The sequence below is a fragment of the Vicugna pacos genome, chromosome 10 (assembly GCF_048564905.1).
Source record: "Vicugna pacos chromosome 10, VicPac4, whole genome shotgun sequence".
NCBI classification, from domain to species: Eukaryota; Metazoa; Chordata; class Mammalia; order Artiodactyla; family Camelidae; genus Vicugna; species Vicugna pacos.
Window position 1 is genome coordinate 18,763,975 of NC_132996.1, and position 18,361 is coordinate 18,782,335.

The 18,361-nt window shown below is 39.8% G+C and overlaps 1 protein-coding gene across 13 annotated transcripts in view; it reads left to right on the forward strand.

Annotated features, from left to right (window-relative positions):
* The window catches only part of DLG2 (discs large MAGUK scaffold protein 2), a 1,735,130-nt gene that overhangs the window by 1,318,348 nt on the left and 398,421 nt on the right, over positions 1 to 18,361 (forward strand). For 12 of the 13 annotated variants that reach the window (XM_072969091.1, XM_072969075.1, XM_006197467.4 and 9 more), the window contains one exon: positions 1,214 to 1,369. The exons of the other annotated variant lie outside the window; for it this stretch is intronic. In XM_072969091.1, the coding sequence (XP_072825192.1) occupies positions 1,214 to 1,369 (156 nt within the window). The remainder of the gene's footprint in view (positions 1 to 1,213; positions 1,370 to 18,361) is intronic. 13 annotated transcript variants of the gene reach the window in all.

Below are 18,361 nucleotides of genomic sequence, written 5' to 3' on the forward strand. Positions count from 1 at the left end.
ATCTGCTTTTTACCTTCCCAGACAAGCTCACCCTTCCTGGGTCCATGGGCCAGACTGCTAGCTGGTAGTTGTTTCATTTAAATTCTGCTCTTTCAATCCTTACCTTAATGAAAAGATGTTGGTAGCAATTTCAGACCATGTGTTAAAAGGGTGTAGGGGATAGAGTTATGAGATTTTTTTTTAATAACCTAGGACTTTGTAGTACATGGATGTTTCTTTGACAAAAAGTCATAGAAAATTTTATCTGATCATACTATGCACGTTTGTAAATAACAACTTAAAAAAAGTTGCTATTTTCAATAATGTTTTAGTATCCCTAGATGAATTCATTTAATAGAAATTTTACTAAAATTATCATCCTCTTTGTAGAAAACTCTCTGAAATCAATTACTGAGGTGGGGGGAGCCATTAATAAATATATGGAGGAGCCGTTCAGATCATATAATTAGATTCCTGAGTAAGGCCAACCCTCCCCCCAACACACACACACACCAGCACCAAAACAAAAAGCAACATAAATGTGGGAAGTTGTATTCATTTATTTGTCCATATACACATTCAACAAATAGTTATAGAATATGTACTGTGTGCCAGACTCAATTTTAGGTGATTAATAAAATAAATGTAGTCTCTCTCCTCACACAGTGTGTGGTATAATAAGAGTGACAGTAATAAATTAAACAAATAAACAAAAAGGATTATTTCAGGCTGAGAAAAAAATACGGTGAAAAAGTGCTATGAAAAATAATATGGTGTCCTGGCCAAAGTGGTCAGGGAAGGTCTCTGAAGTTCACACTTAAGGTGAGACTCAGTTTTAAGAAGGAGCCATGCCTTGACTGGGACATCATGCTGTACACCAGAAACTGATACATTATTACCGACTACACTTCAGTTAAAAAAAAAGAGCCATGCCAGAGGATCCCAAAGTTTGGCATTTCAGGCTGGCTTATCCAAGAAGGTTCTGCGTTTAAAGGTGGATGATGACTCTGTTGAGGTATCTGACATAGGAATTTTAGTCATGCCACGTGTCAGCCAAAGTGCTCATTTCTAACAGAGAACTTGTTTCCTCCAAAGACTCTCAACTCAGGCCTAATGGAGGCCACGGCATTGCTCTGGACGTTTGCTGTTGCAGAGGGTGAAATGTTGCTGGGTGCATGGGTGTTCGATGTGTGCACTAACCATGCATCTCTTTCTTCTCCTCTTGTGTCACCAGGCCTCCGGAACCCGTTTACAGCACTGTGAACAAACTGTGTGATAAGCCTGCTTCTCCCAGGCACTATTCCCCTGTTGAGTGTGACAAAAGCTTCCTTCTCTCAGCTCCCTACCCCCACTACCACCTAGGCCTGCTCCCTGACTCTGAGATGACCAGGTACTGCATGCGCTTCCTCACTTCATCTTCTCGAATTGCATGTGCTTCCACGGGGAGAAATGGGTAGAATCCGCCTCTGCTCACTTCTCTTGCACTTGACATCCTCCTCAAGGTGGAGAGATGTTCTGCTCCCCTGGTGCAATGGGAGAATTAAGAACATTGACTTTTTTTTCTTACTGTGATCACAGAGCACTTACATGTGATCACATGATGCTCCAAATGTTCTTGGTTCCCATGCATTTTTAATAAGGTATTCATTATATTTTCCAGAGAATTAATTTTGGAATTTAATTAGCACTATATTCCTCATTCAGAAGGGCGAAAGAGAACATTTATTGGATATGTTTTTATTAATACATTTTTGAATAATAATACTGTGCTCTGTGTATAACATAGCCTAAGAAATAGATACTATTAATGCCATTTGATATTTTAACTAAAATATTAAATTAACATCACCATTTAACTGATTCCTTGAGGTATTAAATGACTCACCCAACACTGCAGAACTAGCTGGCTCTATCTAACCTTGACAGAGTTGAAGAATAAAATCTTTCCCTTGACAGTGTGTTATAATGCTAGGTGTTTCCATCTGCTAACTTATTTAGTTATTCCCATTTTATACAAGAAAACTGAAGTTCAGAGAAGTGAAGGTAATTCCCTCAGTATGATATTGCCAGTAAATGTGGAGTCCAGATTTGATCTCAGAATGTTTTGAGTCTTTCCACAACAGTTTGCAAACAAAGTGTTTTAAGTCTAAAAGTGGGACATAATTCTGCTTATGTATAACAAATAGTAAAACCCCATCTTCATGTAGCAGGCTATCAGAGAGAGAGAAAGAGAACACAGTGTTCCATAAGGTAGTACAGGGCAGCTTAAAACGGGGAGATCTCAGCTGTGACGTTTCTACGTGTAATGGGGTGCTTGTATTGTTACATTTTCAGGTAGAATGTCTTCGTATGTCTTCATAATATTGTTAGGGCTGAGAAAATGTAGATTTCAGAATGATTCTTAGTGGAAGTAGATATCTCAAGTGGGTCTCCTTGGAACATCATCTCTGCTTTCTGTGATTGTCAAAGAATAAGTTTAGAAGTCAATTAGTTGCCTTGGTAGGGGAGTTAAATAACAAATTTCAGATTATATCTAATATTTCTAGAAACAAATGAGAAACATACTTTTGGCTCTGTAATCAGCTGGGACACTTTCACTAATTTGCAACAGGTTATAATAATTTTGCTTTTTTTAAAAATTCTTTATAAATATTAATTAAATCCTCGTATGTTTTTAACAAATCATAAAAACTACTTCTTGATACTCTGAAGCTAGGAGGGCAAAGTCACCGTAGCCACAGGGAAGTGAGAAGGCACACCCACCACCTACCCCGTCTTTCTAGTAATGATGCGTTTGTAAATAGTCAGTTACATAAAGGCAGCTAACGTTTATTGAGCTCTTCTTCTGTGCCAGGTGTGTCGTTGGGCACTTCCGATGAATTATTTCTTTTGACCCTAACAATCACCTTACAAGGTAGATGTTATTATTATCTTTGTTTTACAAACGAGAAAATCAACCCTTGAGAAGTTACCTGATATGCCTAAGGTCATTCACTACTAAGTGGCAAGGCTGGGATTCAAACCCAGGTGACCATTAGCACCTGCAGCTACATAGGCATGATGGCAGAGACATCTTTGCTTGCTGGAAAAATCCTCCACTCATTTCTCTTTGTCTTCCCTTTCTCTATTTTTATCTGCCTTCTCATCTCCCTTCTTCTGGCTCAGTGTCCATGAATCTTTTTTAAACCCATGTTCTTTTCTGATGAACCCAGAAGTTATATTCCTTGCATCCCACTGGGGATTTTGATGATTCCTTTCCTAAAAACGCGCCAATAAGTGGATGACAGGTCTACCTTTTGTGTGGACCCACCAGACAGGATTCTTCCCCATTTACTTTCTTTAATGTGTATTATGAAGACCATAGAGGGTTTTCCCAAATTAAAACAAAATTACAGTATAATGTTGAACATGTATTTTTCATATTATACACCCTCAACAGTCCTGATACGCACTAGTCCCAACTCCTATCTTCCATCTTTCTTTTGGACATTCTATTTTCTGTTTATTCTAATTCTGTCCCCTTCTTTTTCCGTCTTCTTTCTTTATTATGCATATTTTTCTTATTTATTTCTTTTTTAAAAAGTCATACATGCATACCCATTCTAGTGGCCTTGTCACCAGTACACTGATACAGAAATTCTGGACTTCACCCTGATTCTAGACCCCTTCCACACCTCCCCAACTCAGTAAATGGCACGTACATTTACTCTGTTGCCCAAGCCCAAAACTTAAAAATCGTACTTCAACTTTGTTTTCCCTCATACCCTTCATTCAATCCATCTTCAAGTCCTGTTGATTCTACCTCTAAAATGTATCTCAAATCTGTTCCTTCTCCTCTACTTCTTTTTCCACCACTTTAATCCAGGCCTCCATCATCTTCCACCTACAGTAGCCTCCTGATCGGTCTCACCCCTTCCCCTATTGTCCTCCTGTTTTATTGTCAGTGAAGCCGAAGAGATCTGTTAAAAATACAGATCAGATCTCTCTTTCTCCTTTGCATTTGGATAAAATGCAAAGTCATTAACATCTTATCCAGGCTGTGCATGATCTAGCTCCTGCCTGCCTCTTAAACATCTCATTTCACTCTTTCCTTTGCTGACCACACTGTTCACAGCAGCCTTCCTTTTCTTCGCAGGATGCACTAAATCTCTTCCTGTCCCGAGCAGTTCACATGTGCTCCTTCCTCAAACTGAAAAGCTCTTCCTACACTTTGCCTGATTAACTTCTGGTCATCTTAGATCGAAGTTTAACTTGTACTTCCTCAGAGAAGCCCCGTGAAAGAGAAAATCAGGTCCCCTACTGTATTCTCTCTTTTTCTTTTTCCCCATATGTCTCAAGCAATTTATATTTAATTGTATGTTTATTTATGTGATTTGTAAACCAAATGCCTGTCTCACACTCTGTGTTGCAAGGTCAATGAGTGAAACTATGTCTGTTTTGTTCCCTGCTATATCCCTAACACATGGTGCTGGCACAGCCGGAGCTCAGAATTATTGAGTGACTACTAAATACACGTGGAAATAAGATCTGCAGACAAGCAAACAGGTACCTGTTTCAGGACCGGTTTATGGCTCAAGCTGTGCTTTACCCAATTTTTCGTAGGTATATAAGATACCTCCATGAATGAGTGAATCCAGCATGGGCATGAATAGCAATAGACTAGAACTCATTGTGTATATTTCACTTTCACCTTAAATTATCTTGATGGTCAGTGTCCACATTATAGATTAAGTAGCTCTCTGTTCTTCGTGAAGATTGGGCAATTCCTTTCAGAGATTATTTACTTCCTCTCCAATGGAAAATGCCTCTCCACGCAGATGTTTCTTGAAATGCAGCCAGTAAGTCAGGAGACAAGTTCAAAGAACCTAGTTCCATTTATGATGCCATCACTTGCTTTTTCCACTGTGACTGTGAATAACTTATAGAATCTCAGAGGTAGATGAGAACTTAGAGTTAGATAGATAAGCCTTTATCCAACTCTGATAATGATGAGAAACCCAAGTCATTGTCTTCATGGGTCCATGTCTTACTTCTACTCATGGTAACATAAAAATATTTGGGGATCTTCTGGCCTGAAAAGGATATTGTAAGAAAATATCTACCAGTTCATTCAACCAAGATTTATCAAGCACTGACAAAGTGTAAAATACTATACTAGGACAATTTTTACAAAGGTGTAAGCTGAAAAAGCCAACCAAAAATATTGAAGAAATGGCTAATCTTTAAGTTGCAATATGTGGGAATGTATATTTTGCAGGGCATTTAAGAATTTCCCATGGTCTATTTCAGAAGCCTACACATATTGATATAGTAATTACAGTCTCAGATGAGGATATGAGCTAGTTCTGGAAAGTTAGCATGTGAAACCACCCTTCCATGTGTACCAATTAATCTCTAATCAGCATTCAGAAAAATGGAGGCAAGTCAGCAAAAGCAAGGAGAATCAGTCATCTGTATTCTCTGCATTTTGAATACCCAACTTCTCAGCTCTGTGCACCGATAGCAATCATCCAGGGATGAATTAATTGTATACACAATTTCCTTCTATAACATCATCTAAAAGAAAACAGAAAAGTTACAAGTTTTCCTTAGCAAAGCACTTTAAATTACTTGGCAAAGTGTCAGCTCCTCAGGCTGCAGATTATGTTTAGAGTAATTGACTTTTCAGACCTTGCAAGAGCAAGAAATGGGCCGAGCCTAGAATCAAACTAAAATTTGGAGCTCTATGAAAAACAAATGGTGTTGCTGTGGGGCTCCTGCTTATCCAAGACATCTTTTTCTTTAAAAAAAAAAAAAGTAGTTTTTGATGTTGTAATTGGTTTTTCTACTTTGGAAGACTGGGGAGTCATTCAGTTTTTAATATTCCTGGGGCAGGGAAAATCATATTCTTGCCTGTTTTCTCAACAGGTATGACATATTTTCATTTGTCCTTTTACATAGATAGTCCTAATTATTGTTATTTTGTAGTTGATAAACAGAGGCTGAGATAAACCAGATGAGGGCTAGTTAAAGTATACTGGCAGATTTTGGATAGGAAATGGACTCTGAAGCATTATGTGATCATAAAACATCTTCACTCCTTGGTGAGTATGTATTTTTTTAACTGAAGTATAATCAGTTACAGTGTGTCAATTTCTGATGTACAGCATAATGTTTCAGATGAGTATGTATTCAGGGGACTTCTACTAGGTAACCTGGCATTAGCCTGGATGCTAGGGATCCAAAGGTGAAAAAGACCTGGTCTGTCCCCTTAAGCAGTTCAAAGGCATGTAAATGAAGAATTCATTACTGTGCATTGCAATATACATCTGCTAAAGGCCCTCAGTTTCTCCAGTGTCCTTAATCTCTAGGTAACCAAAACCAGACTATCATTACATAAGAGATGCTGATGGAAGCAAGCATGCTCTTAGACTGTCCCTTCTGCGGCAGCATGAACGTACACATCCAGGAATGTTCCCTACTCACACCTTATTTCATCAGTTCCCAGCCATTTATAAGCAGCATTCTTTATGAGAAACTTAACCTTACCTTCTTATGGGTTCATCTGCTAGTCTGGCTTCTAACAATTTTCCACAGGACTCAGAATCCATGTCTGTAATTCACTCTTTGTAGAAATCATAAAGTTGGCAGCCTCAAGCCATCCCTAGTTTGGGGACACAGAGCAAGATCTTACAAGACTTCAGCCCTTTGCCAAAGTTATGGTGGGCTGGCTTTGGCAAGCATTCTCTCCTAATAAAATATTAGAAAACGTATCTATAATGTTTAACTGTCTCCAAGTCTATAAATCCAAAATCAAATATAACTTCTAGACATAATAATGCTATAATAAAAGTACATATGAGTCTCTAAGAGTAAACAGAGGAAGAACCATCTAACTGTCTCTATTTTTCTTAAAGTTTTCCCAAAGACAGCGAGCTGATCAGTCAGATGAGGGAAGAAATGTGGTCCAAGTAGAAGAAACAGGACAGAGTTAAGCCTCATAATGTGTCAGAGCACAGGCATTCTGGAGCTCCCAGTCATTCTTTGTGGCTGAGGGTTACTGAGTAGGTGGTAAAGTCGGAGGCACAGGGAGTTTCAGATCATAGAGGGCGTTCCTTGCCGAGCTGAGGATTTTACACTTGAGCCTGTAAGCAGTGAGGAGCTGCTGAAGAGTTTTAAGGCTGAGCAAAGACATAATTCGATTCGTGTTTGGAGAACGATCACTCTAACTGCTGTGTGGAAAGTTTGAAGGCAGGGGGACTGGTTAGTGTATCAAATAAGGTTGAAAACATGAAGAACTAAATTGAAGCGATGGAGATGGAGAGATATAAATAAATACAGAATTAATCATCAAATAGACTGGGGTGGTACTCAGTGACTGATTCAAGGGGAAGAATGTTCTGACTTGGAGTAGTCACTACTGTCTCCTCTTGGAGACAGGAAGCACTCTTTCACGAGAAATAGATTCAAACGTAAAACTCTGTAGAAGGAAACTCTGGCAGGAAGAGGAGGTAAAGTATATGAGAAGGTCTCTTGTTCCGGATCATGGCAGCCTGATGTGACAGAGGAGTCAGGGACAGTGTACGTTTGAGGCCTGCCTTTGGCCATTCTCTCGCAGGAAAAAAAGGGGGAAATATGTCTATGTGTGCGATTCTCCTTTTAGGAGTGTCGTGAGGATCCAGGGAAATGGAGCAGATGAATTTTCGCTTAGGTACTACCTGCATTAGTCATTATTATTTCCATATGCTTATTTTATTGTCAAGCCTTGAGCTCATGTATATTTATTTTCAATGCTCTCACACATCAGGTGAAGAATATTTACTAGCCCAGGGATATCCCCGGAGGCCATAAGAAAGCTGTGGATGCAAATAACTTTCATCATTCTTAACAGCAGGAGTGTCCTTGTCACCACAGGCAGAGTCATATATCTTCCCTTTTAAGATTACACGTATAGTCTCCCCGCAAAAGGTGGCATGTTTCTGAAGCCATATGCGATGTCACACATGTATAATTTTCTTTTTTTTTTTTTAACCTATTCATGGAGCAGTATTTCTATCCCATGTGTGCCTTTTTAGGAATATGGACAGAATGACAGCTCCTCTGTGGAGCACAGAGTAGCAGCCAGGCACTTTCCACCTGTGCCTTCTTGTTCCTAATACACCCAGTGACATTGCAAAGGATGGATTTTGACGTAGCAAGTGGAAGAACCAGGACTCCAGCCAGGGCTTTCCCACAGCCAGGCTCCTGCTCTCCCGGAGCCTTAATCCCTTTCTAGCATGCTCCACCGCCTCTCATTCCTTCCTCCATGTTTTATATCCTCTCTGCCCTGGATCTGTGGCTCCTGCAAGAGCGTTCCAGCCTTGTCCACATGATGTAATCTGGGAAATACACCATTAAAAGAAGAAAGAAGATGCTTAACAAATCATTGACCTTCTTATCCCCTTAAAAGGCTGATATAATCTGAAAGAATTCTTAATTTCGTTTTTAATTAAAACCAGGAGAGGAAACCCTCCGGGCACGGCTCATAAGGCTCGGCTCCTGCCTGAGTTTATGCAGCAACTTCTTCTTCAAAGGCCTCCGCTGCCTTTTTGAAGTAGGTGATCACTAAGCCCAAGTCGAATTAAGGAAACTAAGGAGAGATTAATTGACTCCCACAAAGTCACAGAGGCAGTTCTCGCCACGTTGCGTCTTACAGCTTCTTCTCTGCACAATGAGATATATGCAGGGATTCACACGGAAAGAAACGCCCCTTGCTTTGAAATTAATGCATTTTCTATACACTTTTTTTTTAACATGCCATTTACTGTTGGCTTTCACTTATTTTGTTTGTGTTTTTCTTATATTAGAGAGGAGATGTCCTTTCATTAAGAATACAGGAATTTTTTTTAAAGCACCTTTACAATGACATTGTACAGTGTAAAGGAGGAAGGAAGACAGGGAACTCACCCTGTTCCTAAAGCTCTCATTACTCTTTGTAACAATCCTGGTAGGTTCGGAGAGGGGGTCTCGGAAGAGCTAGAAGATGAACCCAGACTGGTCTTCCAAAGTTCCTGTTCTGGGATATTCAAATAATTCTCTGTGACGCCACAGTCTACATTTAATTGACGTGTGGTTTTTAAAAAGCCAGATAACTTATCTACCTGAGATGTTTGTTATGACTGTTTTCCCTTAGTTTTAGTATATTTGGGGTGGGGGTGAGCAATGTTTTATTTTTACTTTAGTAACCACTGTTTTATTGAGCAGCAAACAGAAACTGAAGAATTAGCATGATTTCAAAAGTAATCCTTTATGGAGGCAAAGTAGCTGTGAGAAAATGCTATGCAAAATCACTATGGCAACAAATTATAGGAACTCAGAAAGCATCAAGACAGTAATGTTAAGCCATAACACCCACAGCATGGATATAAATTAAAACTGCTAACGTGTACTGAGTGCTTTTATGTCCTAGGCACTGTTCCGAACTTTTATATGTACTCACTCATTGTATCTGCATGACAACCTCTCGGGTAGGTATGGTTATTCCAATTTTATAGAAAAATTAGGTACATATTTTAGGTTTGTTGGGGCAGGGGGTAATTACTTTTAATGGAAGTACCTGGGATTGATCCCAGGACCTTATGCATGCTAGACATGCACTCTATCACTGAGCTATATCCCCCTCATGGTGCCTATTGAACTAACAAATGGAAACAATGGGATGAGACTGTTGAAATTGAGTATGTATATCTGGACTTACACTTAGAATATTAATTTCATTAGACAAGGTTCTTGTTGTTTTATTTACTGTTGTATTCCTTGTGCCCAAAATGGTTCCTGGCATGTAGGTACTAATAGTAACAGTGATGATGATGGTGATAAAGCAGAAAAAGGAGGAGAAGAAGAAAATAATCACTGTTATTTATGTAACCTTATTACTTGCCAGGCTGAACTTTATACAAATTAGCTCATTAATCCCCATAGAAATCCAAGAAGGTATGTGCTGTTATTATTATCCCCATTTTGCAAGTGAAGAATCTGAGGTCTGGACAGGTTAAGTGACCGGTCTAAGGTCATGTAGATGGGACGTGGACCTAGCAGGCTGGTACCATAATCTGTTCTTTCACATGTGCTCAATACATATTTATTGAGTGTTACTCTCATCACACATACTACTCCTCAAGTATTACATTCTGAGAAAAAAATATACATCATTTAACCATAGTCACATTTTAATAGCCAGGTAGCTAGCTAGATAATGAATATATGGTTAAGAGTGTAGACTCTCGAATCAAGGTGTTAAGGGTTTGAATCTTGCCTCCACAACTTTCCAGTGATGTCAGCTTGAGCAACTGGCAGCTCCTCTGACCATCTGTATCCTCAGTCTGTCTAATAGCGATAATTGTGGGATCCATTTCCTGGGTTGCTATAAGGATTTAATGAAGAGATATGTGAGGTGTCAAGAGCAATGTCTGACAGATATAAAGTGCCCTGTCACTGTTGGCTGTTTAAATATGTGTGTATTAAATGACCTATGATGACCCGCTAAATAGATACCTCGGGCTGAAGTGGGAAGGAATTTTTATTAAAGGACCATTTATAAAGGGCTGTTTTCATTCATAGCCTGATGGTGAGTCCAGTGAATCGTAACAGGAGATGAGTGTTAGGGTTGGCAGGATGGGAGGAAGGGCTGTGCAAGACGGCTTATATTTATAGAGAGATCTAAGTATTTTAGAATGTAGAATTTTGTTTTCATTAAAGGATCAAAATTTACCTCTCAAAGCAGAGAAAGTAAATCTCCCATTTCAACTCTTTAGTTCAGTTCTGTAGACCTTAAGCTTATATGAAGTTTAAAGGATCCCTTGAACAGGGTTTTTAAAGTCAGCAGGGATGTGTGTTCCAAACTGAATACTAACCTAAGATCACTCTATTCCAGAGAAAATGAATACATTAGAGAGGAAAGAGGAGTTTCATGGTTTGCTTTAAATGGGGGAGGGTATACTGGGCCTCACTACTGCAGCCAGAGCCTTTGTCTACATTTTAAAAAGGCTCCCCTTCTTCTGCATGAAGAACAGAAAGTGCCAGGGCCCCAGTGTGACATGTAGATGGAGTGCAGCCCGGATTTTCAGCCCCAGCTCACTCCCTTGGCCGGGGGTTCCTGTGAACAACCGACCCAGCAGAGTGGACTGGCCCAGACTGAGGACAGGGATGAGAATCACGTTTCTCTTTTCTGGTTCCGTCTCTCAAATTCATTCTGATGTTCTGCTTCCTGTCTTATGCCTCTGACATAATTATGAGGATATCATTCTGTCAACCTTAGACGTTGACAAACAACTAGAGGCTAATGCAAGTTCAGAGGTGAAAGACACCCTAGCAACAATTCAGTCCAAACTTGACGTGCTCAAGATGAGGAAACTGTCACTCAAATCACAGATATGTATTAAATGCCTATGATGTGGTTGGGACTTCTGGGGACACAACCCAGACAGAGTTGAACACTACTCTCAGGAGGTTTCGGGACCACTGGGCCCAGAGGATCTTTTTTGTGAATGTAACTGACAGCTATTGGTAATGTTTAAAAAAAAGTCTAGCAATTTATTATGAATTGCATTTTTCAAATATATGTCAATTTTACTTAGCTTTCCGCCTGATTTATTCTGGATCCATCCTTATTTCACCTAGATATTGCAGTTACAGGCTTGTAGTTTCTAGGCATTCTGACCTTTTTCATGTGAAACCTGAAGGTCAGGTGACAGCCCAGATTTCCTTCCATCTCTCCCCACTCTCATGGTAAGTTCCTGGATAAATTCTCACTGTCTTGCTAATACTGGAATCTGTGTTCCTTGTAGGGAGACCTTAGGCTACACTGGGCATGAGGGAAGGGGCTGTGAGTGAAAACAAGAGTCTCTGACCAAATTTCCACCAATATAATTGCAGGAATTCTGAGACTCTCCCTTCCTGCTCTGCAGGGCCCTCGGTGACTCATGTGTTGTCCTCAACAGCCATTTCCACGCTCTTCCAATACAACCTTTCCCATTGTTCTCTGGTGGGACTCTCCTCATTTGTGACGAATTACTTGGTCTTCTCACCTTTGGCCAAGTCCCAGCCCCTTAGAATGAGGTTCCTTCAGATGTGTGTCTCCTCTTCCACCGTTGTCCACACTGGCGCTCCATGCCTAGGCCGGACTTTTAGGAGCTAGGCAGTGTCTGGCAGGGGCAAGACGAGAAGCCTTTCCTTTCTCCCCCAGACTGGTGCCCCACAACTGGGAGTCCTGTGTTACAACAGGGGGATCCAGGCTTCTGTCTCCTGACGGCTGCCGTGTGGGACCCGTGGTCGGCTGGGGCTGTACCCCTCAGGCAGGGTCTGCAGCCTTCCCTGTTTCTCTTCCTGGCTTCCATAGCTGCTCTGCTCCTGTCCTAGCCAGCTTCCCTGTCCTGATTTTCATATTGAAACCTTTTCCTCTGGGGTCCTCATGACCCATAAACACAGCCTCGAATCCAGACTCATTCCCAGCAGAGAAACAGAAAAGACAGACTTTTCTTTATTGAGCAGGATGAATTTTCAGTTTCCAGATCATCCAGCCTTTCTTGGAAGATGATCTACTTTTTAAGACCACAAGGTTAAAACAATTACAACAGGAGGGATGGCAATAGTGACCGTGGGAAATCAGGACGGGTTGGGTGGATGTCTTGTCCAACGGTGCCTCAGGCAGCTGCTGGCATCCAGTAGCTCAGGGGTCCCTGGACACCTCTGGTCAAAGGCTTCGCATAAGTCGCAGCGCAGCTCCACAGTGTGAGTTGTCTTTCCTGAGTCCTCATCTGAGCATGTAGTACTGGTTTCTTCTCTCCTGTGTCTCTAGAAGGACTCCTAATGTATCCCGTGATCTCGCTACACCCCTCAGTGAGACCTCCTTCATGGAATATCATGGGGTTCCTTCTGTTTCCTTAGGTCAACAAATGGAAATTCACATGTTCTCAAGACTCAGTTTTCTTTTGTTTTGTTTTTTTAATTTAAGTATAGTTAATTTACAATGTGTTAGCTTCTGGTTTAGAGCATAGTGATTCAGTTATAGAAATATATATATATATATATATATATATTCCTTTTTATATTTTTTCATTATGGGTTATTACAGGATATTGAATATAGTTCCCTGTGCTGTACAGTAGGATCTTGCTGTTTATCTATTTTATATAAGTGGTTAGTATCTGCACATCCTGAACTAGACTCAGGTTCTTTCTCACCCTGCATCTATCCCCTCAAGTTGTCACAATCTTTAGATCCTTGCTTTTTTCTTGCTAGGTCCAAAGTCAGCTACGGAGGGTGCTTGCAAACAGTCTTCAGTTCTTCTTCATGCACTGCCATCCCATAATGCCCAGGGGGACAGTGAACCTCAAGAACAGACCAAGTCAGTCTGCAGATTCCCCACTAGTAAGGACTCTGTTACTGAAGACAGGGTGTCTCTCTGTCACCCCTTATGGAGAGGCACAAGTGCTGTGTGTTGTCCACATGACACAAGAGCACAGAGTAGCATTCACTCGACGGAATGGCAGGTGGTAGGTGTTCACCTGAAACAGGGACTCAGAGCTCAGAGGGGGAGCTGACGTTTGGCGGAAGCGCTTCTCCAGGCTGAGGGCGCTGCAAGGAAGGGTCAGTGTTCGAGAGGGATACTTCTCTCTGAGCCCTAGTTCACCCTTATTCTCTTGGCAGAAGGTGATGCATAGAGCTTTTCCTGAGATTTCTGAGCTAGGCCACAGAAACGGGTTTTCTTCTTCCTCCCTATTGTGTATTGTAACAGGTAACGTCTGCTTTTCATTAGAGTGTTTTATTTGTATTATACCAGATGCTCTGGAGAAGTCACGTCTTATGTGGATTCCTCGAACGTGTCTTAGAGGGTTGGTTCATCGTAATGTGCGTTGCTAGACTTTCAAAGGTGGATTCAAGGTCCAGAGTAAGCAAACCTCTGATTGACCCTGTGAAGGGTAATAAAACAAAAATCAATTCAACAAATTTAGAAGATTGAAAAGGAACAGATTAAGACATGCAAAGGACTTTATTTTCGGCACCAGTCACTCTGGAAGTTTGCTTAGCAGACTAAGTAAATGTCAGTGCTTAGCAAGGTGAAGGTAATTACCGTTCCCTTTCTCTAATGTTCCTTCTATAAAGAAAAAGTTCTCTATATTTCCACCTGTAAAGAAAAAGAACGAAAGAGAAATGTGTTACAAATAAGCCTAAAGCTAATAGTATATCCCTAAGTAGCATGAAATCATAGAATGCTTGACCAGAAAGAATTAGAGAAGATTGCATTCAAACACTTTTTTAAAAAATTGAGAAAATAAATCCAGCAAAATTAAGAGACTTAACCAAGATCCTGCAATTATACAAGCAGTTTGTGGCAGATAGAGGACTTGGGTCAGAGATGTCAGGTGCTTATGCTTTTTCTCCCATACCAGTTTGAAATTTTAACTAAACACAGTATTTTAGAATGTTTCATGCTAAGAAAGGTTACATATCATAGATCAAGCCTGGAAGAAAACAGAACTGTTATTTTAGGATAACAGCATTTACCTCAGGGGAGTATGACTTGAATGGAAATGAAATTGTTATCTTTTGCTTTATGCAATTTTAAATTGTTTTAATTGTTTATAATCATGTTTAAGTTTTATTAGTTAAAAAACAAGAATCCCCCATGTAGACCCAGCAATTCCAGTGCTAGGCATAAACCCAAGAGAAATGAAAACATGTCCACACAGAACTTGTATACAAATATTCATAGTAACGTTGTTCATAATAGCCAAAAGGTGGAAATGACCCAAATACCTCTCAACTGATGAATGGATAAAGAGCATGTGGTATATCCATACAATGTAATTATTACTCAACTAGAAAAAGGAATGAAGTACTGATACATGCTACAGCACAAATGAACTCTGAAAACATGCTAAGTGAAAAAAGCCAATCACAAAGGACTACATATTGGATGATTCCATTTAGATGAAGTGTCCACAACAGGTGACTCTATAGAGTCAGAAAGTAGATTAGTGATTATCTAGGGCTGGATAGGGAGGTATGACAGGAATTGAGAAACTGATGATGGGTATAGGAGTCTTTTGGGGACTTACGAAAATGTTTAAAATTAGATTTGAATGATGGTTGCACAATACTAAAAGCCACTGAAGAGGCACTTTAAATGGATGAATTTATGGTATGTGAATTATCTTGCAATAATGCAGTTAAAAGTTTCCATTTAAAAGTTAAAAAATTTAATAGCAACAACAAAACTAAGATTATGTCTTTATGACATCAAATATTCAGATAAAATAATTTTTTAAAAACCACTTAAAAGTTCAGATGATTTTTCTATGCTATTGATGCAGGAAAATGTATGTGGGGCATGAGGAGGTCTGTGTCCCAGGCTCTGGTTGAGCCCCTGGGATGTGCCCTGCCAAGTGTGGGTCCTTGGCTTCACGCAGGAAAGAATTCAAGAGTGAGCCACAGTTGAGTAAAGGTAAATTTATTCAGAGCGATATATTGAAAGGCAAGAGAAAGGCCACGAGGTGTGGGGGTTGGGTGCTCAGATTAAAAGTAGGTACACAGTCCATAGACAGAGTGCGGGCAGACTCCTAAGAGGGAGAGAGAGGCACGGCAGTGAGGCGCTGTGTTGCTGCTGTTTATGGACTTGGTGGCTTCATATGCTAATAAGTGGAAGGACCAGTCTAAGTAGCCTGGGGAAGGGGCTGGGATTCCCAGGAAGTTGGCCATTTCCCACTCTTTGACCTTTTGTGGCTAGCCTTGTGACTGCCATGGTACCTGTGGGCATGTTATTCACCATGTTAATATGTTACAATGAGCGTATAATGAAGCTCAAGATTTGCTAGAAGTTAAATCTCTCATCATCTTGAGCCTCAAGGCCTACTGGGGGTTGAATCTTTCACCATTTTGATGTTAACTGCTGTAGCATTCCTTGAATGGCTGTGCCCTGCCCCCTTCCTGTCTCACTATGAGAGATTATTCAAATAGTAAATAATTCAGAAGATTTAGAGGTCTTCAGGCTTTTCCCATTTTTAATAAGGCTATAGTTCTCATTTACTAAGTACCAATTCTTTGTTAGGTGTTCTACAAACATAATGTTCTATGAACATAGTCACTAATCCTCACAATAAATCTACAAAGTAGGTATCTTTATCCCTACTTTACTGATGAAACTAATAGCTGGCAGGGCTGAGATTTAAAATCCAGTTCCATTTGCTTTTTTTTTAATATATATATTTTTAATTGAGGTGTAGTCTGTTTACAATGTTGTGTCAATTTCTGGTGTATAGCATAATGCTTCAGTCATATAGGAACAGACATATATTCATTTTCATATTCTTTTTCACCATAAGATACTACCAGATATTGAATACAGTTCCCTGTGCAATACAGGATAAACTAGTTGTTTATCTATTTTATATGTATTAGTATCTGCAAATCTGGAACTCCCAATTTATCCCTTCCCACCCCCTTCCCCCTCTGGTAACCGCAGTTTGTTTTCTATGTCTGTGAGTCTGTTTCTGTTTTGTAAATAAGTTCACTTATCTGCTGTCTTAATGACCATTAATAGTATGGTGTTGTATTTGGGAGCCTGTGCTTAAGTTCAGACTCTGGCTCTACTTCTTAGTACCTGTGTGATCTCCCTACGTCTTAGTTTCCTTATCCATAACGTGGAAATAATAAAAGTATCCACCTTACAGAGTCATTATGACGACTGAGTTTATAATGTGAAAAGTGCTTGCCACCTAGTAAGCTAAGTACTTCTGTGGTTATAACACCAGTATGTTTTCCTGGATTCCTTCTACTCATTCACCTTAAGTTGATCTCTAAGTGTCCTGCCAACCAATATTTAATATCTCTTGAATAACTCCTGTGCGGTCTTTCCTTGTGACTTCCACTCTAGATTCAGCTAGAATCATTGCTCATCTGGAGCACTTACCAGTTGGTCTTCACAAGCTCTATGCACCTTCTATCCATTCTTCCCATTATAGCACATGCAGAGCCTTCGAAAATACACATCTGATTTTGTCTCTACACTGACTAATCCTCTACCCACCACATCAGCTACCTTTCATCAAACCAGTTCTCCCTGGCGTTCCCAAGAGAAAAACAGTGTCTCTTACCTACAGGGTTTTGCTCCTGCTTCCTCCGTTTGTAAACTCCTCCTCTCTAAACAAGAAGCAAACATAGTATTCACTTGCTTATCAAATGCCAGCTTTCACTCACAGATCTTCTTCATCCGGGTAACTGCTAGTAAGCCCCGGTACTACATCTTCTGTGGAACCACTGGAAACCCCTCCCTGAGGTTCTCAGCCTTGTGGGGAGCCCTCCCCTATCCTTCTAAAGTTATAGAACTCAGCCTACTGTGTTATTATTACTATTTGATTTTCTTGTCTGTCTCATCAACTAGACTGAACCTCTTTTCTTCAGATTTTTTTTAATTTGAAGTATAATCAGTTACAATGTGTCAATTTCTGGTGTGCAGCATAATGTCCCAGTCCTACATATACATACATGTATTCATTTTCATATTCTTTTTCATTAAAAGTTATTACAAGATATTGAATATAGTTCCCTGTGCTATACAGAAGAAACTTGGGGGATTTTTTAATCTATTTTTATATATAGTGGCTAACATTTGCAAATCTCAAACTCCCAAATTTATCCTTTCCCACCCTCTTTCTCCCAGTAACCATAAGATTATTTACTATGTCTGTGAGTAGACTGAACCTCTTGAGATCAGAAACTGTGTTTCAATAATTTCCTGTATCCCTAGTGCCGAGCAATGTACCTAGCAAATATGAACTCTTGATTTTTAAAAAAAAAAAAGATAATAAAATTATTTAAATTATTATAAATTTACTTATTCCAGTAAATATTTAGAGACTTCTATACTTAGCCTGTGACAGACCTTGCGCTCTGCACTGGGAATACAAAGACAAGTTAGAGGTAGCCCTTTCCCAAAGGTCTCATTCTAACAGAAGAGAGGGTATCAAGAAAGGAAATGTGTTAATTTAGTAATACGATTAAAATGGGAGAGAAGTTCAGGAATGTGTACACACACACACACACAGCAATATTCAGAAGTCTGCAGAATATTAACTAATGGGGTCAGTGATTACATTTAATTTGAAATGAAACAGAAAGGCCTTTCTTGAATATAACCATAGCCCTCCCTGTCTTATTCTTTCCGCTATTAAATTGCCTTGTTAAGCTATTCCCCAACCATTGACAGAGCCACAGACATACTATAAAACATTCTATTCTACATAATTTCAGCACTTTGGGATGTACTTTAAGTCAGTGTTTTCCCAAGTTCAAATCCATAGACTGGAGATGGTTCACGGCCATATTTCTTCTGGTGTAGGGCAAAATGAGAGGAAAGAACTTTGCA